At 37.8% G+C, this 27,654-nt stretch overlaps 1 protein-coding gene across 1 annotated transcript in view; it reads left to right on the top strand.

Moving 5' to 3' along the window:
• The window catches only part of MAN2A1 (mannosidase alpha class 2A member 1), a 159,126-nt gene that overhangs the window by 20,036 nt on the left and 111,436 nt on the right, over positions 1–27,654 (top strand). The window contains exons 2-4 of the mRNA XM_082622811.1: positions 9,816–10,073; positions 12,369–12,513; positions 27,318–27,489. Of these exons, the coding sequence (XP_082478937.1) occupies positions 9,816–10,073; positions 12,369–12,513; positions 27,318–27,489 (575 nt within the window). The remainder of the gene's footprint in view (positions 1–9,815; positions 10,074–12,368; positions 12,514–27,317; positions 27,490–27,654) is intronic.

Genomic DNA, 27,654 nt, shown 5'->3' with positions numbered 1-27,654 from the left:
CAGGTTCTTATTAGTCATCAATTTTATACACATCAGTGTATACATGTCAATCCCAATCTCCCAATTCATCACACCACCACCCCCACGTGTCACTGCTTTCACCCCTTGGTGTCCATACGTTTGTTCTCTACATCTGTGTCTCAATTTCTGCCCTGCAAACCGGTTCATCTGTACCATTTTTCTAGCTTCCACATATATGCGTTAATATGCGATATTTGTTTTTCTCTGACTTACTTCACTCTGAATGACGGTCTCTAGATTCTTCCACGTCTCTACAGATGAAACAATTTCATTCCTTTTTATGGCTGAGTAATATTCCATTGTATATATGTATATATATGTATAACTTTTTTATTAGAGTTAAATGGTTAGCACTCCACTGTACTATGTTACAGTATTAGAGTATTCTGAATTTGACTATATACTTATCTTTACCAGTGTGTTTTGTATTTTCTATGTTTTCATGTTACTAATTAGTGTGTGTTCATTTCAGCTGGAAGACTTTTTTCAGCATTTCTTGTAAGGCAGTTGTTGTGATGAGTTCCCTTAACTTTTGTTTGTCTGGGAGAATCTTTATCCCTTCTTCATTTCTGAATGACAGCTTTGCCAGGTAAAGTATCCTTGGTTGGCAGTTTTCTTCTTTCAGCACTTTGAATATATCATCCTGCTCTCTACTGCCCCATAAGATTTCTGCTTAGAAATCCACCAATAGCCTATTGGGGGTTCCCTTGAGCATTACAAGCTTTTTTCCTCTTCCAGCTTTTAAGATTTTTCTTTGTCTTTGATTTCTGTCAATTTTGTTAAACTGTGTCTTGGAGAGGATCACTTTAAATTAATTTTGTTTGGTGACCTATTAGCTTCATGAACCTGATATCCAAATCTCTTCTCAGTTTGGGAAAGTTCTCAGCCATTATTTCATTAAATAAGCTTTCTGCACTCTTCTCCTTCCCAAACTCCAATAATTTGCAAACTGGTTCTTTTGTTGGTATCCCACAGAACATGTAGGCTTTCAAAATTCTTTTTCATTCCTTTTTTTTTTTTCTCCTGATTGAATGATTTCAATTGATCTATCTTTGAGCTCACTTATTCTTTCCTCTGCTTGGTCAAGTCTGATGTTAGAGCTCTCTACTGATCATTGTATTCTTCAGCTTGAAAATTTCTTGTTTGGTTCTTATGTATGTTTTCCATCTCTTCAGTGAACTTCTAATTTTGTTCTTATATTGTTTTTATGATATTGTTATGTTGCTTATCTGTTTTCTCTTGTAACTCTCTGAGCATCTTTTGAACAATTGTGAATTATTTGTTGGGCAAATCCAGCAAATGTATCTTCATTTGTTTGAGACTAATTACTAGAGGTTTACTGTATTCCTTTGGTGGAGTCATGCTTCCCTGGTTCTTTGTGATCCCTGTAGCCTAGTAAAGGTGTCTACTTTTGAAGAAGCAGTGACCTCCTCCAAACTGTGAACTGATTGGTAAGGGAAGCCTTTCACCTGTGGGTGGGGGCATGCTGGAGCATGCTGTGACCCCAGGTCTAGTGGTGCAGAGCTTCAAGTGCAGGGGTGTGTGGCTGCATCAGTTTTGGGGGTCGGTGTGATGTCTCTTTGGCTCAGGCCACTGGATTTCACAACATTGATATGTGTGTTCTCTGGTGAGTGACGCAGGGTGTTTTCAGTGGCTGCAAGGGCTGTCTGAGTCCTCAGTGGCATCGCTAGGTTCAATGGCTAGGTATCAGAGCAGACAGCAGTGATGGCCAGAGCTGGTGGTGTGCACACATTTGCCCATGGGATCCAGCTACAGGGGCCAGTGTAGTGGCAGGGCTGGTTGCAGACGTACATGTATTTGTGGCACTACAAGTCAGGCAGCAAAGCTGGAGCCAACTATGGGTACACTGGTAGTTTTAGGGCCCCTGGTGGTTGATGTGTACTACTGTGACTGCTCGGTCTCACCATGAGCACGCCTCAGTGGAAGCTGGTGACAGGGGCAGTCTGGGGGTGTGCAGGTGCACAGCTGGCAGGTCTAGCTGCTGGTGGGCACAGTGTTGCCTGCAGGTGACAGAAGACAAGACCACATCCTGACCCACAAGCAGCTGTGGGGGCCCTTGCGGTAGGCATGCTTTCCCATGGCTGCACAGTCTCTTCCTGGGTGTGTGCAGGTGATGGAGGCTGGTGATAGGCATCAGGTTGGCAGCAGCTTGCAAGTGCACAGCTGGAGGGGCTCCCATGGTAGTGGGGGTCTAGGCTGGAATCTTGCACTTGAGCAGCCACAGAGGCCTAGTTTGGCTGCTGATGTGGTTCCTGGGCTCCAGAGGGGATGAGTGTGGAGGAAGCAGGAATGGACACAGGTGGCTGGAGTCAATGAGTGTAAACACATGTGGGGTGAAATCTGCAGGGGTTCTGTGACTACTGTGCTGGCCATTGGTTCCTTCTTCAGTGATGGCAGCTGCTGGGTTTCTCTGCAGAGCAGGTCACTGTGACCTCCTGCTGTGTGACTGCTATTGGTAGCCCCTGCTTTTCTTCCTTGTTCCTAGGTGTCTGTATGTGTCTCTTTGTGCAGTGCTCCAAAGGGCTGAGGAGGTTGATCACTTACCCACTTTTCTTTCCCAGCAAGGGGAACTCTTTCTAGCTGTGGAGTTCCCTCTTGGCAATGAACAGTGTTGGCTTGGGGGATGGCATGATGCAGGCAAAATGAAGCTGCTTTCCTTCTTTTTTTGTGTGGTATTCTCCGTTTATTGTTGTTGTTGTTCCACTGTGTTGCTGAAATTCTGTAAGTAGACTCCAGAGCTCTCCCAGAACTATTTTGTTTGTGGATAGCTGTCTAATTGTTGATCTTTGTGGGAAGATGGAGTCTGGGGTCTCCTATGCTGCTGTTTTGGTTATGCTACTCTCTTGACTTGGCTTTAGAGTCTGTTCTTAATCACAGTTGTTGTTCCCCTTCAAAGTAATTTTAGAAAGCCAAACTCTTATTATAGCAGTAGCAGCAGTAATATCTTCTTGAGTGCTTACTTGGTGGCAGGTTCTGTGCTAAGTTCATTTACAACCATTCCAAGCAATGGGTATTAGCACTGCATTTAGCCGTAATGAAACTGAGGCTCCCCAAAGTTAAGCTGTTGTACTTCCTCAAGGTCACAGTGCTTGTAAGTGCCAGATCTAGGATTGGAACCCAAACAGTCTGACCCAGAGCCCATGTGCTTAACTATTTAGCTAAACTGCCTTTACCTTTATCTGGTAAAAGGAGTCATTAAAAGTAATCATTATTTGCTGTTATTTAAAAATAAAAATGTGGTAAGGTATAATATCCTAGAGCATGAGATGGAGGAGAGTTAATATATATTTAAACAGATTATCAAAGGGTGCAGGTCTGTGAATTCATGTCACCAAATGGTTCATTGTCTACTGCATTCTCTTAGGTATTTCACTAAAATGCATGATGTCAGAGCCATAGGTCCCAAACTTGGCTAATCACCAGAGTCACCTGTGGAACATTAACATTGCAGTTTCTGGGGCCCTACCTGAGATTCCAAGATGAATCCCAGGGATCTGTAATTTTGGGCAGCCTTTCTAGTGAGTCTAATGGTCACTGTTTGAGCCTTGTTCACCCACGTTCACTTCATGAAGGACACTTCAGTGACAGAATCCAAGTGCAGAAAAATCTTGATGTGATGGAGTGACACGCTGAATCTAACAAAATTAAATTTAAAGGGGGGAAAAAGCATAAATGAAAGGGGGTATAGATCTAGAGTTTCAGGTACACACACACACACACATATTGGGGTGAAGTTTTGTTTCTTTGGGTGAAGTTTTGTTTCTTTTGCATTTAGCCATTGGTGGTTATATAATATACATGTAATAATATTTCCTCTAGAGTTCTCTTAATTATAAATTTGATTTGGTTGAATGAAGATTTCATATCACTACCATGGTAAGAAGGATTCTAGAATTGTCTCAGCGTTCTTTATCCAAACTCCCTCCACCCTGCCCCCCACACGTCAGTTGAAAATCATAGCCCATTGAGCCATGGTTGTGAAGGTTGTGAAATCTGAAAACATTTGATTGGACTGTACAGAATCCATAATCTTTGCCCTAGAAAAGGAGCCCCATATTTTACTCTACTCACAAGGTCGTGATTGTCACTATGTGACCGAATATGGGTCATTTTTTATTTCATTTCCCAATGAGTCCATGAAGATCACCCTATTGTTTAGGACTCCTGATTCTTTTCTTACCTACTTTTTGGGTTACAGTGAAGAGTTTTTCTAGATTTTCTTTCTTTAAAAATTATTAGTTTCATTTTTATTTGTATTATTTTTGGTATAGGTATATGTGCCAAAAAATGACATTTACTACTTCCTTGTCTTAGGAAAAAATATTACACACTGTTTTTCTGTCTTTTTTTTTTTTAAGTAAATATTTGCATTTCTATTGTGTGCCAGGTGTTGTGCTAGGCATCAGGGTACAATGATGAGTAAGACAATTGTGGTGCTTGTTCTAAATATAGTGATTCATTTAGTGATGAAGACAGGGAAATAGTACATGAATAAAATAGGTAAAAATGCTGTGGAAGAAACAAAAAATAAGCTGACATAGAGTGTAACATGAGGAGGCCTGTTTTCGAGAGGATGGCTGAAGAAGACTATGCAGAGGGGACATTTGGAGCAGAAGGGAGTTGGAGCATTCTGTAAAGAGAACATGTACCAAGGTGTTGATGAAGTGGGGAGGAGCAGGTTTAGAACTGAGATAAGATCAGGGTGAAGCTAAGTTGGAGGAGAGAGAGAAAGAGAGCAGCGTGGGGAGATAGATATGCAGGTCCTTATTGAGTCTAGTGTGAGGTGCTTTAATTTTTTTTTAAGTGTGATAAGAAACTAGCACTGGGTTGTAATAAAGGTATTACAACTGAGTAGGGCATGGTTGAAGGATGTGGATATAGGAAATCAGTTAAGTGGCTGCTATACTAGGCTAGGAGAGATTGTTGGTGGCTTGGACCAGTGTGGTAGCAGTTGAGAGGGAGAGAAGTAGATGGATTCAGTAAATATTTTGGAGATAGGATGAATGAACTTGCAGGTGGGTTGGAAGTGTGAGTAGGGTGAGGAGGATTTCAGGAGTGGCCAACGAGGTAGATATTAAAGCTACTTAGTAAAGACTGGAGGCCTATAAGATGGCTTTTTGGAGAAAGTAATCTTTCAGACTTAAGTTTGAAACCGAAGTGGAGAAGTCAGGTAATCATTTGGATATATGGGTCTATTTTTCAGAGAAGAGGTTTCATTTGGAGATATAAATATGGGAGACATCAGTACAGAAAATGGAATTTAAACCAAGAAGTGGATGAGATCATTTAAGACAGTATAGAGAAGGCAGATTTCTCAGGAGCTAACCTTGAGGGCCTCCATTGTTTAGATACTGGGGAGAGAAAGAGATTGATAAACAGTTGGCAGGAGGAAAACCAAGAGCATGCTGTGCTGCGAGCAAGTGAAGAAAATATTTCAGGGAGGAGGGAGTGGTCCACTGGGCCAAATGCTCCTTGAGATGATGAGTAAGGACAGTGTTGGCTAATGAGGCTTGATAACATGGTAGCCTTTGGGGGCTTTTCAGGGGCAGTTTTGGTGGAGTGGTAGGCAGGTGCTGATTGGAATGGCCAGATGTGGGAATGGGAGTTTGTAAGGAAGGGGGATGTATAGACTGTTGATAACCTCTGTTTGTCTGTGAAGGGGGTGGGGCCCTCAAAGGGAATGGTGGGACTAAGGGAAGCACCAGAGTTTATTTTTTTAGATAGGATATAGTATTAAGTTGAACCATAAGAAATTGGTGACATTGGACTATTTTTGGCTTATGAGAATGGCAATTTCATATAATTTGACCTAATATAATATGTTATACTATTGAGGATGAGTTGCTTTTAGAAGGTGAGTTTGATGAAGCAGTGTTGAGGGAGTTTAACCAAAAGAATACAGCCTTTGAGCAATTAGGAGAGATGGGATTGGAGCTCACCAGTGGAGTGTTGGTCTTTGAAGTGGGGCGGGGAGGCACATATTTTTTCAGTTGTAACAGGAAGGAAGAATGATATGCATATTCAGCCATGCTTGAGTGATTACAGTGATGCCAATCTCAACAGCTAGTGTCTTATATGGGGCAAATAATTATATAAGTTTTTGGATTTAGTAGTTAGGTGTATATAGATTGATTTTGTTCATAGGGCAGTATGGGTACTGATCTTGGTTTGCTTGTAGTAGGCTCTAAATTTTCTCTCTCAAAAGTCTTTGCTATCAGTGATTTCTTTTTTTTTTTTCTCAGTTTTTCTTTTTCACCAGAAGCAGAGTAAGTCAAATATCATGACCTCCTTCCCCACTCCTTGGCAGTACAACACTGTGGCCTCCCTGTAGAACTGATTAGCAAATCAAAGAATAAAGTGGTTTTCTCACAAGTGATTTTCTTGCCCTACAGAAAATTGTCTTTTTCAATATTACCATCAGCATTCTTTGACTTGTTAGCATAACTGAAACATTATCTATGATTTCTGTTACTTTAATGCAGACGACAAGTGTATCTTTTTAAGGTCATATCATGCTTCTCTGTCGTGTGTACAGAATTTGCTTATGGAAGTATGTATATTTCAGGAATTTTAGCTGTTTGTAGCGAGACTTTATTCCACTGCATAATATAGTTTAAAAAATTATTTTCATTAGACCATTATGCTCACATATCTCTAGGCCACAATTTTCTCCATGGACTTATTAATTCAGTGCAGAATTCCAGGTACTGATCATTAATTGTATCTTTAAAGCTACAATGAGATTGAAAATCGTCTTTAGTGCCTGCAGGATCTTTTTTCATGGAACATCCACCTCCTGTAATGTTTATTTTGTATAATACTCTCATCCATGGGTTTTGGGACTGGGGCCATAGTGAGAATATGCGCAAAAGGAGGCTCTTTTTTCTCAGTGTGTTCTTTTAAGCTATAGGTGGCTTTGCTATGTGCGTGGCTCCAAAATTATCTTTTCCTGAAAGTACAGAAAGATCTGGAGAAACATGGGCACCCATGAATTAATTTATACATTATAAGTGTCTGATAAAGCACGTAGTGTCTTTAAAAGCTCTGCGATGGTGCTATTTTAGACTAAGCTAAGGTTTTATTTTATGGAGGTGTGTAGCTTTACTGCAGGCAAGACAAGGCAACATGTTCTAATTCTGCTTGGATTCAGAGGAACTTGATTTACTGTTGTTACCTGCTGCGGTAGAAATTGCAAGCATCGCATGAAGTAGGCGTGTATCTTCAGTATTGGAAATATTCAACGAAACTCATCAGTAGTGATTTCAAAAAGCCTCAGTCTGGGGTGTTGTGATAATGAGTGAAGAAAAGTTTTTCGCTTATTTCAGACAGCCTGTGATAGCATGTCCGTTTAGGAAATTAAATACAGATTAGTCAGCTGTGTACCTAACTCTCAAATATTTTTAGCTTCTTTGGGTGAACTTTGGGTTAGGCCAAGGGGTCCCCTTTGGTCTTTCCACGAGAGCCAATCAACCAATATGGATGTGTGCCTATAAAGAAAGATTTGTAGTGTAATATTGCTCAATTGCTGACCGGCAACCTCCATGGTTCAACTAGCTTCTTTGGACCCTGAACTAGTGTGTCAGTGATCCATCAAGTTTCCTTTGCTTTGCCGTTTCTAGTCAAGGACTGATCCATATTCTCTCTCTTGCTTTTCACGGGGGCGGGGGGAGTGAGGCTTGTCTTGCAGGATGAGTTCTTTGCTAAGACCTTGCACTTTCTGCTTCTCTATACATTGATGAACAGGCTTGAGTTCTCCCTTGTAGGACATGGCACCCCACCCTAGAGGTGACAGTTGCCTTAAAGGACTACAGTTCTGACCTGTAGGGGGCTCTTTCTATCATATGTGTCTAAGTAGAGAGGCCTGTGAGAGCATCTTTCAGGTCTGAGGAGGTCCATGGCCATCTTGTGCTCTTTGTTTCTTCAACGTCTAGGCTTTGGGTATTCATCTCCAGTGTTGTCTCTCCCGCTCACCCTCAAGGTACCTTCCTGCTGGTTTGCTTTTCATCTTGGCTATAGTAAGTCCCCTACATACGAACCTTCAAGCTGCAACTTTCAAACATGCGAACATATTATAAACTTACTACAGTACAGTGCTATCAATATATAGCCGATTGTGTTAGTTGGGTACCTAGGCTAACTTTGTTGGACTTAACGAATAAATTGGACTTACAGACGCACTCTTGGAATGGAACTCATTCGTATGTAGGGGACTTACTGTACTTTTTTTCTTATTCCAAAATATCTCCCTTAGTCCCTTCAGACTTGTCACCTCTCTCACAGTTTGCTGAAGTGGTCTTCTCTTGGTAGATAACACTCTGTTGATTTCTCCCCACCCCTTGCTGAACTGGCCAATACTTGGAACTTGAATCTTTCTTATTCTTGGCCTCCCCATTACAAAATCCACAACCACTCATAACGGACTAAAGAAGAGTATAAATACCCTTAACCAGTTTTTTCCATCTTTGATTGTGGCCTTCCTTATGTATTTTTTATCAAAAGAGGATCAATCATGTCATACATACTACGTTTTTCATATATACTATTTTAAAACTGGGTTTTCTTCACTGTATCTCCTGAAAGTAACCTCCCAATATTTCTTTTTTTAAAAAATTTGTATTTCTAACTTTTTAGCGACTGAAAACTGTTTCATGATATTAGATGTATCACTTGACCAGGCCTTCACTTTGGGACATGTAGGTGTTTTTTCTTCTTCTTTTCCTTCCCCCTTTCTGTCTTCCTGTTATTTACTGGTGGGAGAATTTTTGTTTCTGCACGTACAGATTTGTTTATTTTCTATGCATATATTTTATTAAACCTTAATGTGGACATTTTTAGGGTCATAGCGCAGGCTATTGCTGTTGCTGTGGCACAACTGCAATGTCACCTTGTGTATTCAGACAGGGACCTATATCTAATGCACATCTGTCTTTCCAGCATGTAGCGTTATGCCTGTACAGTGGGTGTTCACTAAAGAATTATTGTTGAGTTGAAGAAATGTGAGGGCCATGTGATAAACATATAAGTACTATGTATTTGGGACCCAAGATATAGGAGTGAACAAGACAAAGATTGTCATTGCTCTCATAAGTTGAAGGGTTATTCTATATAGCATGGTTTATGTTTAGAGGTGGCAAGCCTCTACATGTGAGGATCAATTAAAGAAACCGAAAGATACACAATAGTATAGTAGAAGCAATCTAAATGACTTACAGTGCAGTTGCTTGGGGAAGGTTCATGCCAATCTTTTTCATAATATAGCTAATTAAGAGTTGACTAGTTGATTTTTCTATTGATGATAGTTCTTCTTTAGGATTGTTCACTAGTGTTACTGATTGAAATGGAATGATCTTTTTTAGGTTCATACATTTTTGCTCTTATAAGTAACTGGAATCAATTATAGTTAAATTTAAAATTTCATATCTGAGTATAATATGGTGTTGTACTTAGTGATTTTAGAGACCTGAAGATCTTTTAGGGCCGGGTTTGGGGTAATAGGAAATATAGCCCCCAATATTTTTGGTCTTTCTGTTGCACATTTTAAAATATGACTAAACAAAGATTGCAGCCATGGAGAAGATTTTCTGCTGTAAATTGGTGTTTTAACATCCAGCTGTTATGCGTTCTTGTGTTATGTGATCCAACTTATAAAAGTGGATAGTGAAGGGAGAGTAGCTGCCCTCTTGGGTGAGGCACATAGTTTAAAAAAAATGTCGTGTGTCTCAATAGAGCTATATTAGAGTTTCATATAGCTGCCTTTTTCTTTTTTATTTTAGGGCCAGCTCTCAATGTTGCAAGAAAAAATAGACCATTTGGAACGTTTGCTAGCTGAGAATAATGAGATCATCTCAAATATTAGAGACTCGGTCATCAATTTGAGTGAGTCTGTGGAGGATGGTTCGAAAAGCTCAAAAGGCAATTTCAGCCAAGGTGCCGGCTCACCTCTTCTGCCGTCGAAACAGTTGCCTCTCACAGTTGACCCTGCAGACTGTCTGTTTGCTTCACAAAGTGGAAGTCAGAGTTCAGATGTGCAGGTAATGTATGCATTCGTTAATAATCACTGGACTTTGTTTTTGTTTTTTTAGATTTGATCTGGTATCTGTTCTTAGTTGCTGAATTCTCTGGATTATCGTTTCTATTTTTGTAAAATCATTTGATTAGTCAAATGATCATTAATGTTCTTTTTAGTGATAAATTTCTGTAATTCTGTGTTTCTCCTAATTTTTCTTATTTTGTACTTCCTGACTATGGCCTTTTCTCTATGCTTCTTAGGTCTTATTTTCTGTAATAGTTGAAGACCTTCAGAGGTTTAAATCTGGCCAAAGAGATTTTTTTTACCTTCCTTTGGAGAGTACCAGAAAAGCCCTACTCTTAGTATATATCTGTTCTACATTATAGGTTTCACACAGTGTAAGATTACATTCTTTTTACTGAATATGCCTTTGTGAGAGGGAAGGGAAATGTTCTAGAGCTGTGCTGTCCAGGATGGAGGCTGCAGTCCACCTGTGGTTAATGAGCACTTCAAGTGTGGCTAATTTGAGTTAAGATGTGCACTAATATCCACACAAAATGTTGAAGAGTTAGTGTGAAAAAAAGAATGTAAAATATCTTGCTCATTCATTACATGTTGGGATGGTAAAATTTCGAATATATCAGGTTAAAAAATATATCATCAAAATTAATTTTAGCTATTTCATTTTACTAGAAAATTTTAAATTATGTATTTGGCTTGCATAATATTTCCCTCGGGTAGCACTGTTCTAGAGGGTAGGGGAGTTGAAAACTAAGGTAGGAAAGGACTTCTGCCTTTCTTAAACTTTGTGTGTGTCACTCATGTTTGCTCTGTTCTACAGATTGGCAAAGAGCTATTTTACCGTTGTACCTTAGACTGGAAACTGGAACTTGGTGACAGGACCCTGGGGTGTGAATATTTTAAAGTTGGACAAAAGGAGTTGGCTCTGGCCTTGCTTCAGAGTAGAAGTTTTCATTAACTCTTGGGGACAGAGAACATGATATGATCTCGAGGCCATGGCTCACAGGCCAGGCCGGAAGCTGGGGACAGTGGAGCTGCCCGGGCTGCGTGCCTACAGCCTCATCAGCCTAGTGTGTGGCCAGGTTCAGATAGGATCACGATCCTGTGCTTTGAAGGGGTATCTATTTCTGTGAGGCTTGGCTTTGTTTAGGTTTTAATTAAGTACCTTTTAAAGGGAAATGATAAAATCTTTTTTGGGGTGGAGGGGAAGGGTCTAAATCTGAGCTGGACAGAAAGGAGCTGCAGAGCAGCCATGGAAATCAGGCAGAGCAAGGCAGCAGGGTACTGAGAAAGCTGCAGGGCCCAAGAAAGACCTGGAAGGAATAGCAGAGAGTGCTCTCACATCCTCTTATCCAGTTGGTTCCCAAAGATTTGTTCTCATCCTTGGGAGTATTTTATTTTAGTTATAAACTTCCAAGTGAAAGATATATTATTGTCTTAAAATACATTGTATTCACTTGTATATGACTTGCTTATGTTAAAAAAATTTGTAACCCATTTATGTATTTATTAGGATGTAATTTTTTAGTTTGAATTTTACCAAAGGAGGTTTGTGTTCTTTGTTACACTTACTATTATAGAGAGTATGAAAAATAAGTTTTTAGGTTTGTTTGGCTTTGTTTTTCTGTAATATTTTTTCCTTTGTGTCTAAATAGATTATTATCTAGAAGGAACACTACATTGGAAACTTAGAAAATATTTGAACACTAAAAGCTAAATCTCAATGTAAAAAATGCTTCCATTTTTAAACCTAGTTGACCCTGTTATAGTTTTATTTTTAGAATAAAAAAGGTAAACATACATAGGCAAAATTAAAGAATAGCTACAGATCCATTTCCATTCAGATTCAGATACATAGGCGATTGATTATAATATAAAGACGAAGTATAAAATAATTTTCAGTACCGTGTTTGAAAATGCTAAAATACTTGATCATGATGAAATTTTTTTTTGTTTGCTCTTCAGTTCCCATCATTTTCTATTAAATTGTATTGGAAGTAAAGCAAGGGAAGAAGAATTGAATGAAGGTATTTTATATTAGAAGCAGAAGAGGAAGGGGATTATTTATCAGGTTAATTATATAATACAAATAGCATTTTAACCCTTTGAATGGTGATTAAACATTTTCTGCCTTAAACTCTTTAGTTAATGTCTACAGAAATAGTTTTATTTTTTAAAATATATATACAGAGTATAGCAAGGAGTAGTTTTGAGCAAATATTTCCAAAATTAAGTTTAAATTAATAATGGTTATACATGATTAAATTTAACATTTTTTTTTGTCTCATATTTTTAGATGTTAGATGTTTACAGTCTAATTCCTTTTGACAATCCGGATGGTGGAGTTTGGAAGCAAGGATTTGACATTACTTATAAAGCTGATGAATGGGATACTAAGCCCCTTCAAGTCTTTGTGGTGCCTCATTCCCATAATGACCCAGGTAAAATTTGTACTTCAAAAATCTAGAGGTTAATAAGCCCTTGTAGGCCCAGAGTATTTTAATGAGAATCTGATATAACCCACTTCTCAAATATTTGAGACGTTATTCTCTGACTTTTCACAATAACATATTTATTTTATATGTAGTTGTGTTCTCATTTTATCAATTTATGAGCCATTCAAGGATAATACTTGTATAGTATGAAATAGGAATAAACACAAGAAGGTCTTAGCTTTGGGAGATGAAAAGTTACATGTATTTAAGGCACTGATAGTTCATTTTAGTTACTTCTTACATATTGTGTGGGAGAATTATTTCATGTCCATAAACTCTATGTTAGAAAATGCAGAGTGCTCATGGAAAAGTTTGTATCTTTAAAATGTAGAAACAGTATAAAGTGGTTAAGAGCCTTGATGTTAAGCAGACATGAGAGTGAGTCCCAATACCAACAGTGTTAAACAACTTTAGGCCAGCTTCTTAACATGACAGTAAGTTTTTCCCCAGGTGGAATCAGGCTAAAGTACTTACTTCATAGGGTTAAATGTTAAAGGTATGTTACACAGCCCTAGAGTAACTGCTATCATTATCATTAATGTTATTAATCTTTCATATGACAACTTTTGTTATTTACTGGGGCCAGAGATTTTCCCCCCAAGGTAAAGGGAAGTTGCTAAAATGATGATGGGAAATATGATTCGATGTTTATCTCTGTTAAGTGTGAGGACACAGGCACTGAGTAAATGCCCAGTGAATTAAGTTGCAGGATTTTTTTTTGGAATATACTTCCAAAGACCTCTTTTGAAAGACTTACTTTTGCTTCTATTTGTTATTTTTCTCAATTTTATTATTACTATCAGGGGCACCATATTCATTTACTACTTTGAAGGTTTTTTTCTTTATTCCCAATTTTCAATTTTGTCATATTTATATTCTTTTCAACTAGTTTATTGTTATGTATTTCTTTCTGTTTCTAAGACAATAGAACTTGTTACTTTATGTCCGGACAAATGATTTGGTGAAGCTTTGTGTGTGTGTGTGTGTGTGTGTGTGTGTTCACATGCACCCTGCTTTTGGGTGTGAGAGATAGTCTGGGAGATAGAGCTTGGATGCTGAAATGTTTGAATTTCCAGTATACTTCAATATTTAGTATGCACAGAGGTATAATATATGTGAAATCAATATTGTTCTGGAAATTTGTGATGAGCAGTTACTACACATCAGCTTCTGACTTGGTTTCCTTGTCTTTGGTCCTAATGTCTTTATCTTTTCCTAAAAACCCCTGTTAGTCTTATTAACTTTTTCTCTTATATGTTTTATATCATCTTCCTCCTTAATCTTAGCCTTTCCCTTCAAATAAAAACTCAGGGTTGCCTGGGCATTGAATAAAGGCTACAGAGATTTGGAACCAGGCAGAATGAAGCAGACCTTCTGGTGTCCTTGGGCTTATTTATCTATAAAGTGTAGAAAATTGTGTATCTATAAAACAGAGGTCATATAGTGGACAAGAATTAGTTATAAAGTAAGTACAAAAGGTGATGAAAATCACATCTAATAAAAATTCCTTTTGCTATTTATCCACTTGAGCACCAGATTAAATAGTACATTTGCATTTAGGGGACACATGAAAAAACACAGTCTTTGTTTATATCTGGACTCACTGAGTGAGGTGAGGTGAGTTGCTCACACTTTACATGTGGGATCTGAGACTTGCCTGTAGGACTGTAGATTTTTTTTCCTGTAAATCTCATTTACTCTGAAATAGTCCCTCATTGAGTGAGATAGCGGCAGAGCCACTTTTATTATTTAAATTGTTCTCTCCTCCTCTTTTCTCTGCCAATCATGTATCGTTTAATTCTTGTCACTTAATTGGGTATGTGATGTGACTCCATTGTATACTATTCCTTGTAGGCTTATAAATACACTTAGTGTGTTTTACAAAGAACTTCTAATGCAAACCCAACTCTCCTCCCTTTTTGATTTTTTACAGACCTTTATTATCCTTTCCTCTTTTCTGCCATCCTCAATTTCCATCAATCTCGTTTCTTGTTATTCTATAACGTGGGCTCTTAACTGAAATAATAAAATTTGTAGTTTACCAGGCAATGTGCCAAAGGTTTTATAAACATCTAATGTTCACAATAACTTTTGAAGGTTAGTGCCACTGTTCATGATGAAGGTGTTACCAACTTGTCAAGGTTACACAGGCAGTAAGTGGCACCAGAATACTTCCCTGTTAGTTTACCTGGATCTCCCACCCAGATAAACTTGAGTGTCAGAAAACTTGTGTCTCTTGTTACACTCTGTCCTCATTGCCTAGCCCAGCACTTGGCATGTAGTAATCGCTAAACATATGTAAGGCCTTCACTGACCTGCCTCCGTGCCCTTTTCACACTGTGTACACACCCACACACACCCCCCACACACACATTCATGCTTGCCTATAGGCACAAATATTAACTTCTGCTTGGTCTCCTTCCTGGAGTGTAAGCTCAATGAGCGCTCAAACTTTGTCTTATTAACCACTGGGGTGCTAATGCCTAGAACAGTAATCAGCACACAGTACAGACTCATTCAGTTAAATGAGTTAATGAACAAAGGAATGTGACTCTGCAGACTCAGATGAAACAGTTGACTTACTCTTTGGCCTATACGTTTAACTTCCCTCCTTCACTTCTTCCTGCTGTCTCCTTATTTCCATTCCTTTAAAAAATAGCTTATTTAAAATGTACTTTTAAATACCAGTAACAGACGATATTAAGCTCTTAAAGGGCAGGGACTGCCTCTGCCCTTGAGACTTTGTTTGCATTAAGCTTCCTTCCTGTTGCAGTTAGTATGTTGTTTTGTGAGAAGACATTATGAATAACTGTTCCTGACTGTAATAAGTGAATCTGTCTGTTGGTATCCTAGCGACCACAGTTGAATCTTTTTGTCTTAGTGAAAGATGTTAATGACCCTTACCCTCAGGCTCTTCTCCACTTGAGACAAAAATAATGGTCAGAAACAGACCTTTTAAAACTAAAGTAATTTTTGCTATCAAGCAAAATGCTAGAGAAGAACCTGACTTTTCTCAATAATTTTCACTGCTCCTTAACAAGAGTAGAATTTAGATAAACTAAATTATTCTGTGAAAAACTGAATCACTCAGGTCATGAAAAACCACTCTTTCAGTAGAGAAGAAGAGATAAGTATGTACACATACATTCCAAGTCAAAGTGTGACTCTGTTGGGAAATCTTTGTATAATACTCCCAAATGAATGTGCAATTAAGGCAGTTTACTTTCTAAATGAAATTTATAGAGATTTGTTTCCATTTTCTGCCGCAACAATTTAAAACAAACTTTAGCTCAGTAGTTTATCAGTGAAGTGTTGTCTGTTGGGGATAGAGTTTAGAAGATTCCTATATTTAGTCACCGTACTTAAAAAATTATGTTGCTGTATTTTTATATGTGGAGATATTTTTCTTTTGGGATCAAATTGGAAAGATAAATTTCAAATTATATTTGTATATTAATAAAATTCCTAATTATGTCTTCTTCCAGTCCATAAGGACATGTAACAATTATCATATAATATTTTACATGGTTTATATGAGATAAAACAAAGTTGGAAAGGAATTGTTAAGTAAATACTGATAATTTTGTACCGTTATGCTTTTGAAAAGTTTTGAATCATAGACCATGAAATTAAATGTTAGTTGATTGATACATGTTCATGTTGTATTTAATAATAAGCTGATTAAAACACAGTTACAGCACCTTTGTATCTACAATCCTAATTCTTTGCTTCCCACTAGTTAAACTGCTGAAATATTTAGTTAATTTTCCTTCAAAGAAATTACAGTGTGTAGAGAGAAGATAAGGTATACTAAATGAAAAATTGGACAGCATATTGTTAGTTAAGCAATTTGTAAAATGAGTGTTAGAAAATAATCTCCCGTGTGGTATGACTCCAAAACAGAAGGAAGACCTAGGCCCAAGAGTCACGATGGAAAATAATTTTCTTTCATGCATTTGCAGTTCTTCTGCAGAATTTTTATTGACTCGATTGAGTGATTAGGATTTTCAGCCTTTTTTTTTTTGAAAATTAAGAGAACAGATTTTTGCATTTAGTATTATATGATAATTTGAAATGAATTTGTTTATGTATCCTTAATCTTAAAAAGTTTGTGAAAAAGAACAAAAACATGTGAGGACATCACAGTGTAATGTTATTTCACAGCTTTTCTGTTCAAATACTGTTAAACACAGTCAGAAGAAACCAGTTCTGGCCAGCCATGGTTGAGTACTGCGCATGTAGGTGAAAGGCAGTGGGGACAGAACTCAGGCTGCCAAAGGAACCTGCCTAGTGGAATGAGATGGTCAGGAGAAGGAGAGCTTTGTATGCAGGCACAGTTTGGGCAGTATATTTTTCTGTTTAGTTATTGTGGGATAAAGCGAGTTCTTTGGTTTTGGCTACTGTGATGGGAAATTTGTGTTTCTGGAGCTAAGATACTATGACATTCATTGTCCGTCCTGCCTCAGGCCGTGTTTGGTGTGTTACTTCATGGAATCTGTCCTGCAACCCTGAGAAGTGGTAAATTTAAACCCCATTTACCAGGTGAGGACAGTAAGGTTAGAGGAAATGTAGTTATTTGTTCCAGGTCAGTCAGTCATAAATAAATGGGCAGAGGAGTGAACTGGATCTCAGATTTACCTGATTCTAAGATCCACGTTCTTTCCATTTTCTCTACTGCCGCTTAAGATACTTTATTTCGTTCAAATGATGCTAGTATTTCTTTTCTTCTTGCTTTATGGGCATTAGCTAATTTATTAGCACATTTATCTGAACTTTGGGTTGTTAATAGAGTTGCCAGATTTAGCTGGGAAAAAAAAACAGGCTGCTCAGTTAAATTTAAATTTCCTATAAACAATGAATAATTTTTTTACATGTGTTGCAAATATCGTATGGGACACACTTATACTAAACATTTATTATTTATCTGAAGTTCAAATTTAACCTGGCATCCTGTATTTTATCGGGCAATCTTAATTGTTAAGAAATTGTGGCATTTAAAAGTTAAATATTTACCTGGCTCTTTAGGGTTGTCTTTTTTTTTTTTTTTTTTTTTTTGTGGTACGCAGGCATCTCACTGTTGTGGTCTCTCCTGTTTTGGAGCACGGGCTCTGGACACGCAGGCTCAGCGGCCATGGCTCACGGGCCTAGCCGCTCCGCAGCATGTGGGATGTTCCCGGGCCAGGGCACGAACCCGTGTCCCCTGCATCGGCAGGCGGACTCTCAACCACTGCGCCACCAGGGAAGCCCTAGGGTTGTCTTTTTAAGAGATCTCTAGAATTGGTGTATTGATGTTCCTTTTTAGAGGGAAAAAGTCTGATTGTTTGGGCTCTTACTGGACTGTATTCTTTAGGAGCACAAATGTCAGGTAGTGCCTAAGAGATGTAGGTGATCATTAAACATTTCCTGATTCCCCTATTTTGATTACTTTTGTCTGTCATCAATCCTGGGTGCATCAGAGCTCACCACTATGCTGGTTACACAAATAATTGCTGGCACTATAGGAATTTACTATGTTCCAGGCGCTGTTCTAGGTATTTTACATGTGTTGAATCCATCACTCCTCTCAGCAACTTTATGACAAAAAATCCTGTTTTTACCCTCATTTCGCAGATAAGAAAACTGAGGCAGAAGAGAGGATAAGTAATGTGTCAGTGGCAGGGCTGGGTTTGAACCTAAGCCATCTGGTTCTGGAATCAGAACTTGTAACCATTAAATATTGCCTCTTGCAGGTAATACTTCTGAACCCATAGGAGAGCTTTTAGGAAGAAAGTCTTCTCAGTTTTTCCAAGCCAAATGTTATTTACTTTAGTATTATTAATCTCGTAAAACATTTTAGTAACTCTCTTGCAAAAGTAGATTCCTCATTGCACTGTTTCCTATCCTTTTTTTCTTCTCTTCTATCCTTATTAAAACAGATGTCTTTGTCCTTAAATACTAAATAAGTACATGAAATGGTGAGTGGTTTTCCTCATTGCTACATATTTTACAATTAGAAAGTGATTGAGAAGCCATATTTTCCAGCTTTTAAATGGTTTCTTCTAGAAGCTTTGATTATTTGCCCAGTATTGGCTTACTCATAAGGCTAAGTACATCGACTCCTCACATATCCTAAGAGTAATGCCTCAAAGGAATATACATGTCTCTCATATTATAGACAACGAAACTCTGTTTGGAGAGGACTTATTAGGCCTGAAGTGTCCTCATTTGGTGTGAGTAGATACTCATGGATGAAATTCTTAACAAGAGAGAGAAGTAACTTTAGCACAGACTTAGAAAATATTTTGGAGGTTGATCTCACAATTGCAGGTGTCAGGTATCAAGGTATGCAGGTCTTTTAAAGGTCATTTAGAAAAGCAGTACCGTAAGAGGTCACATTTGGCCATTATACATATACAGCTGCGGGGTGAACAAAACCCCAGCTGTCCTAATAGTAATGCAAATAGGTTCTTGTGGTGTGGGATAGAATTTCCAGTGACAGCATCTTACATGGGTTCAAAAAAAATGCTGTATCTCAAACAAGTTAATGGAAGTGAAGCTGATATGCTTTAAAAACTATTAGATGACACTGAATCACCTGGCAAAAAGGTTGGGTTATTTTGAAAATCTGAGTTTAAAAGCATTTAGAGGAATCAGCATTTAGAGGAATCAGCAGGTTTGCAGGTTTCCAAAGACTCAGCTTCATCTTTGATTCTCCCTCTACTCTCTTCTGGAAACTTAAGTCAATTAGTAAACGCGCTTCATTTTGCCTCCTTGGCCTCTTATTTCCCTCTGTTTGTTTCCACTGCGATCCGTTACCATATTTTAGCAGAATTATTGCAGTGACCTCATTTCCTGTTTTTCTTCTACTTTACCTTGTTAGTCTATCCTTTATACTCACAGTCCAGTTATTTTTGAAAACACAGCTCAGAATACCTTAACTTCCTTCCTTCTAAGTTCTTGGTGAGAAACAAGGATCGTTTAGAAGGTTTCTGTGATCTGACCCCCTACTTCTATTTATCTCACCATGCTCCCACCATGTAATCTGCGGTGCAGCCATACGCAACTGCCTTCTGCTACCTGAAACTGACACACAATTTCATGGCTTAGTGTCTTTTCCATATCCTCTTCCATATTTGGAACTTCCACCTTTTCTCTCTAACCAGATGACATCTAATTTAAGAATCTCTCTTCTGTCCTCTGGTAGGAATTTACCATTTCTTTATTCCCACGGCATTTGGTTCATACGTTCACTGTAGAATCTGTTTTCATTTAGCTTAGCTTTATCGTTTTGCCCTTATTAGATGCTTGGTTTGTGTTTGAACGAATAAACCAGAACAGAATGTTAATTAAAACTCTTCCACAGTTTATAAAGGGGGTAAATAAGCTTATTTTATAATAGAAATGCTGGAATTAAAATTAATCAGCATGTGAGTTATGGTAATACCAATTAAAGTTGTATGTGACCTCTTAAGTGTAAGATTGGATGTTGCAGTCGAATATTGAAGGGTTTGACAAGTGATGGAAGAAGCTGTTGATCATTTGTCCATGTAGAATAACTTAATTACTAAAATAAAGGAGATTTTTTAATGAACTCTACTTGTATTTTTAAATTTGAGAATATTATGTTAAAATGGAAATAACTTGAAGCATGTTGTATTTTTTCAATGTTTATTATCTGGATATAATTATTTTTGACTCAGAATCTTTTTATGCTTTCTTAACAGTTGGTACCTATTTAACTTTTGAGTGGAATTAATGTACTCATTAAAAAATCATTATTGTAGCAGTTAAAACCATAACAGTGTAACAATGATTTGAGGGGCATGCCTTCTTCCGGATGTGTGTTTTTAAATCATCTTAGGGATGACAGAGCCTTTTTAAATATAAAATAGGAACTTAGAGATATTGTTCAAAGATTATTAGGTTAGTATCGGAACAGAGAGTGAACATAGCAGAGCTAATAGTATGTGGTATCTTTGACCTTTGGTCTCATTTCTAGTTGAAGTAGTAAGTTTGCATTTATACTCCACTTGCATTTTTTTCCAGTCCTTTCGGCACCACACTTCATTCATCTATCAGGCACTTACTGAACTCTTGCTGTTGTAGACTGTACCAGGTGCTAGATTCGTGAGAACTGACTCGTTTGAAGTTCAGGTTGTAGCATGTGTCTAGGCTTGCTTCTAAAATTTTCAGGACCTGGGGCAAAAGTACATGGAGGCCGTCAGACACTCTGTCTAAACATTTAAAAGTTATAAGTCAAACTAATACATTGCTAAATAAAATAGGTCTCTTCCTACTGCCTTGAGAAATAGCTCAGAGATCTGGAAGGCCAGGTGTGGGTTTAGATTGCTTGGGCTCCACTTCCCCACTGGAATGTGCTGGTGTTGTGGGGAGAGCCAGCCTCCAGGCGGCCCAGCCCCCTCTCCTCCCAGACCCGGCCTTGTCCTAACCCAGGAGGGGCTCTTCTTGCAGACACCCCAGCGCTCTTCCCACGCCCCTACAAACTGCAGCCCCTTGGCTACTGCCCAGGCTAGTTCGACTGTTCGACCTGCAAGTTCGACTGTCCTGGCAGGTAAAGGCATTATAGAAGGCCCTGGGAGGCTCAGAAAGCTGGCTTGGGGATGTTTGGACACAGATTTCTGGGTCTCGGGGACTCAGAAGGGCAGGGCTGGGTAGGACAGACTGTGGGCAGGCAAGTTCTTTGCCCTATGGATTTATCATGTGGAAAGGGATGTGGTCAGAGGAAGAATAGGGAGATCCCCCTCGAGTCCAGTGCTCAGGGTGGGGCAGTCTTTGCCCAGGTCCTAAGGATGGTACTGTGTATGCCCTTGAACCAAATAAAACAAAGTGTTCCTTAAGAGGATCAGGTCTCCGTGAAGTCTGTAGACTTTGAAGCTAGATTGGGTCCAAAATTAAAAAAATAAATTGTATTTTGCTAGTGAACAATTACTAGGTGTGTATTTGTTTATGCACATTAAAAATAAGCAGTAGAGTTTTCAACTTTATTAGTTTTCTGTTTTAGAACTTAAAAAAATTTTATGATAAATAGTGATAGTGAATTTGGAATTATGCTGGCTGTATAGAACTTCTAATTGTGTACTCTTTGTTTTTAATATTTCCCCACTTATTTAAAATAGTGATTAGGTGTTTTATGGGTGATAGTGTTGTTAGAATGAAAAAGAATAAATTGAAAAGTATTAATGCTGTTCTAGCCCTGGTTCAATTTCCAAGTGTATTCAAGGGAAAGAAAAAGGCTGTGAATTGACCACTTAAGTAAATCAGTTTGCAACCGAATGTCCCAAGATTATTCAATCTAGAGGTAGGAATATAACTTTATGTCACAAAAATTCATCCCATAAAACTTTTTGTAAAATACTATCTTTGTGATTGGTCTCATGTTGATATACAATTGGAGTTTTACAGTAATTTAGAAAAGGAAAGAGCCAATTCAGTGTAGAAAGGAATACTTGATACGCTATTATATAAGAGCAGTAAAAGCTAAATTACTGTTATATAACTCAATATTGAAAACTGCAAGAGGCTTTCTTTCAGTTCGTTCTTAATTAATTGTGCTGTATTGTAGTGATAGTAGTATCTATTATAGATGAGTTTTATGCAAGGCTTTTAAGTTGACATCTCTGAGCTTGTATTTTGGCTCACGTAAATATCTTTGACATATTTTCTGCATGATTGTTGAAGGCAGAATGGATTAATCAGTCACTGTGATTCCTCTATGAAAACTCCCGTGATAAACTATTATTTGAAATGACCTGAGTTCATAACAACGTATAACTGATGAAAATAAGTAATTGTATTTTTTTAAAAAACCCTTTCACTTATTAATCTTCATAAAGACTATTTTTTCTAAATTTGCCTCTTCTGCTAGGTTTCTAGTGTTTTATTATTGAGTTAATTTTGGAGGCATTCCTCTGTTCATAGTTCATTTCTTTAATTGAGTTATCAGTCAAATAATTAGGGATTAATTTTGACCTTTGTTAAAATTTAGGTAGAAGATAGATGTGATGTCTTAGGGACCATAATTCTAGTAGAGCCATTTAGTAATTTAGATGGTCCTTATTGAGTACATATAATAACATGGTACACAAATTGATGTTACTTACATTTGATTTCAGCTCAGTCTTGCAATACGGAGGTAGATGTATATTAAGTATTATGATGGTATTTGGTAAAGGAGATTCTCTCTGCATTGCGATCTTCATTTTTTGAATAGTAATAACACTTACTTTTTCTTGTGTGATATTGGTTCACCAGGGCTGCCTTAAAAAAGTACCACAGGTCAGGTGGCTTAAACAACAGAAAATTATTTCCTCACAGTTCTGGAGGCCAAAAGTCCAAAATCAAGGTGTCTGCAGGGTTTGTTTCTTCTATGGGCCTCTTGTCCTGGCTTGTAGATGATCATTCTTCTCCCTTTGTCTTTACATGGTCTTCCCTCTGTGTGTGTCTGTGCCCTATATGCCTCTTCTTAGAAGGACATGCATGGTACCTTGCAGGTTTTGCAGGTTTGGTTCGAGACCACTGCAATAAAGTGAGTCACACAAATTTTTCCCCAGTGCATATAAAAGTCTTATTTACACTGTACTGTATTCAAAGTGCAATAACATTGTCTAAAAAAACACAACGCACAGACCTTAATTAATAGATACTTTATTGCTTAAAAGTGCTAGGCATCATCGGAGTCTTCAGCCGGTAGAGGATCTTGCCTCGATGTTGCTGGCTGCTGACTGATCAGGGTGGTGGCGGCTGAAGGCTGGGGTGACTGTGGCAGTTTCTTAAAATAAGACAACAGTGAAGTTTGCTGCATCGACTCCTTCTTTCATGAATGATTTCTCCGTAGCATGCGATGTTGCTTAATAGCATTTTGCCTACAGTAAGACTTCTTTAAAAATTGGAGTCAGTCCTTTCAAACCTTTCCGCTGCTGCTTTATCAACTACATTTATATAATATTCTAAATCCTTAGTTGTTATTTCAACAGTCTTCACAGCATCTTCATCAGGAGTAGATTCCATCTTAAGAAACCACTTCTTTGCTCATCTATAAGAAGCAACTCCTCATCCCTTAAAGTTTTATCAGGAAATTGCAGCAATTCAGTCATTTTCAGCCTCCACATATAATTCTGGTTCTCATGTTTTTTTCCACCACATTTGCAGTGACTTCCTCTGCTGAAGTCTTGAATCCCTCAAAGTTATCCATGAGGGTTGGAATCAATGTATTCCAAAATCCTGTTAATGTTGGTATTTTGACCTCTTCCCATGAATCGCAGAGGTCCTTAATGGCATCTAGAACGGCAAATCCTTTCCAGAAGATTTTCAGTTGACTTTGCCTAGACCCAGCAGAGGAATCACCGTCTATGGCAGCTATAGTCTTATGAAAGGTATTTCTTAAAGAATAAGACTTGAAAGTCAAAATTACTACTTGATCCATGAGCTGCAGAGTGGATGTTGTGTGAGCAGGCATGAAACCAATGTGAATCTTGTTGTACATCTCCATCAGAGCTCTTGGGTGACCAGGTGACCATTGCTAATGAGCAGTACTATTTTGAAAGGAATCTTTTTTTCTGAGTACATGGTTTCAGTAATGGGCATAAAGTATTCAGTAAACCGTACTGTAAACAGATGTGCTGTTATCCAGGCTTTGCTCTTCCCTTTATAGAGCACAGGTGGAGTAGATTTAGCATAATTCTTAAGGGCCCTAGAATTTTCAGAATGGTGAATGAGCATTGGCTTTAACTTCACTAGTCACCAGCTGCATTAGCCCATAACAAGACAGTCAACCTGTCCTTTGAGGCTTTGAAGCCAGGCATTGACTTCTCTTCTCTAGCTAAGAAAGTCCGAGATGGCATCTTCTTCCAATAGAAGGCTGTTTCATCTACATAGAAAATCTCTTGTTTAGTGTAGCCACCTTCGTTCATTATCTGAGCTAGATTTTTCTGGATATCTTGCTTCAGCACTTTCTGCTTCACCTTGCACTTTTATGTTATGAAGTTGGCTTCTTTCTTTAAACCTCATGAACCAGCCTCTGCTAGCTTCAAACTTTTCTTCTTTATCTTCCTCAACTCTCTCAGCTTTCATAGAATTGAATAGAGTTAGGGCCTTGCTCTCGATTATTAGGCTTTGACTTAAGGGAAGGTCATGATTGGTTTGATCTTCTATCCAGACCACAAAAGCTTTCTCTATATCAGCAGTAAGGCTGTTTAGCATTCTTATCATTCATGTGTTGATTGAGTAGCAATTTTCATTTCCTTCAAGAACTTTTCCTTTGCATTCATAACTTGGCTGACTGTTTGGTGCAAGAGGTCTAGCTTTTGGTCTCTCTCAGCTTTCGACACGCCTTCCTCACTAAGCTTAATCATTTCTAGCTTTTGATTGAAGGTGAGAGACGTGACTCTTCCTTTCACTCGAACACTTGGAGGTCATTGCAGGGTTATTCATTGGCCTAATTTCAATGTTGTTTTGTATCAGGGAATAGGCAGGCTGGAGGAGAGGGAGAGAGATGGGGAATGGCCTGTAGAGCAGTCAGAACATTGTTTAAGTTCACTGTCTTATGTGGGTGTGGTTCGTGGCACCCCCAAAACAACTGCAGCAGCAACATCAAAGATCACTGCTTACAGTTCATGGTAACAAATATAATAATAATTAAAATTTTTGAAATATTATGAGAATTACCAAAATGTGACAGAGACACAAAGTGAGCAAATGCTGTTGGAAAAATGGCACTGATCGATTTGTTTGACAGATGGTTGCCACAAACCTTCAATTTGTAAAACATGCAACACCTGTGAAGCAAAATAAAGCAAAGTGCAATAAAACGAGTTATTCCTGTATTGGATTAAGGCCCATTCTCATGACTTCATTTTACCTTCATTATCTCTTTAAAGACCTTACGTCCAAATACAGTCACATTCTGAAGTGGGTGCTACTGGGTGTTAGGACTTCAACATGAGTTTCAAGGGGACGCAATTCAGCCCATAATGGGGGCATAAAATGAATTCTATGCAAATTGAAGTGTTGGGTAACCAATATGTTTAAGATGTGGAGCAATTTATTTAATGTTTTAAATAAATTGTATACTTTTCAAAATTAGATGTTAAGAATATCTTTTATTTCTCCTTTGACCCAGTTTGATTGTAGAGATGTGGAAGGGGCAATTAAAGACTGATGATGATTATGATAATAATAATAATAGTAGCAGCGGCTATTATTATTATTATTAAGTGCTATATTATATACTGGGCTCAGGTCTGAGCACTTGATATTTTTTGTCTCTCAGGGGTGCTGCATGGTCAGCAGGGAGTTAGGGCATCTCCATTTAAGGATAGGTTGAATTTTCTTTGCTTGTCCCTGGGAATCCAGATGTGGATCCTGGCCTCAGTGCTCTGGGACAGGGTCTAGGTTGTACCTTTGTGAAGCAAGATGAGATTCTTTGTAAACCAATATTTCATGAGACATCTTTGCATTTTCTGTAGGTACAGGCTTTTTATTTAAACATGAAAAAGTTGAATTATTCAGGTAGCATTCTTTGGTGACAAACCAGCTTAAAAGTGCCCCAGATCAAGAAAGTCCTATAAAGAATATTTTACACTGTATTCCTATTTGGCTCATAGCTTCATACCCATCACTTTGTAGGTGCTCAGTAAATAACCGTAGAATGAATAGATTTCACTTAAAGCAAAAGGGAGAAACATAGTCACACTGGCAGTGCCCTTTAGAGGCTCATATTTGCATTGTCAGAATAGTATATTGCCGACTCAGCCCTCGTAGGTTTTTGTTATTTTTTGCCAGCAAATACAGTATGCGTTGAATATTCACTTAATTCTAGACAGACAAAAGAAATAGCCAGTTGTATCCCTTGTATCTTAGACCTCCCACATGCTTGAGGCTTGGTAACAATAGCACAGTAGTTAAGCCTGTCTCTATAGAAACTCCCCTTCCTTTTAGATTTCATAGATAAGAGGTTATTCTCAGCAGGGTATATTTTGTGTCCCACCAGTAGGTGGAATTGGTGGCTGTGTATGTTTTGCTTCAGCCACTCATCACGTTGCTTTATTACTCTGCTGGATGGGGCTGTATTTGGAACTATGGGTCTTGTTAAAAATATTTCTTTATAGTTGAATTGCAAATGTCTTTAGATAAAGTTTCCAGGATCTTTGAGATGTAGTAGGAAAAGTCAAAGAACTAAGTTGTCAACATCAATTCTTTTTTGAAAACAACTTTACATAGATGTGTACATATTTGTTGTTTGATTATTGCTCTGCTGCTGGCTTTTCAGTAGAGTTTGTACTTGTGATTTTCTTTTTCTTAGTTTAGGTTACTTAATGGATAGGAAATTTTAGATGTGGTATGAGAGAGGATAAAATTTTGATTCCATATTATGAGAATATTACTGTCAACTTGTCAACACTGTTCAGATTTTTTTAATTTAAGAAATTCCTTAAATTAGAGATAAATTATAAATAGTTGAATTAGATATTATAATTGTTACATATGAAATGCTTTTTGGCTTTTTCATTTTTCTCATTGATAACTGAATTTGTACAGTTTTCAGAGTATTTTTATCATTTCAATATTAGTGGCTTTTTGAGTCTCACATCCATTTAAGTGGAATTTCATTAACTTAAAACGTTTGCTAAATTTTTAAATATGTTTTTATATGAATGAAACGTGAGGTTATGCAAGGGTAATGCAATGGAATGTGACAGTTTAAATCAGACATATGAATCAGACCTTTGTGGTATATTTGTGTCTTAATTTAGGTTGGTTGAAGACTTTTGATGACTACTTTCGAGAGAAGACTCAGTATATTTTTAATAACATGGTCATCAAGTTGAAAGAAGACCCACGGAGGAAATTTATGTGGTCTGAGATCTCTTACCTTTCAAAGTGGTGGGAAACTATAGATATTCAGAAGAAGGATGCTGTTAAAAGGTTTGTTTTTTAAAACTTTTTTTTTAATTTGGTAATATTAAACATTAATTTTACAGTGAAACAGGTGTTGAATTTTTAGAATGTGAAAATTCTTAGCTTTATATCTGAAACTTAAAATATTTCTTCACATTCTGTTTTTCCTTGATTCTGGCTCATCTCTGAAAA

The sequence above is a fragment of the Mesoplodon mirus genome (genome assembly GCF_964341445.2).
Source record: "Mesoplodon mirus genome assembly, chromosome: 5".
In the NCBI taxonomy this organism is placed as follows: Eukaryota; Metazoa; Chordata; class Mammalia; order Artiodactyla; family Ziphiidae; genus Mesoplodon; species Mesoplodon mirus.
Note: the sequence above shows the minus strand (reverse complement) of the source record. Positions and strands in the feature narration are given on the sequence as shown.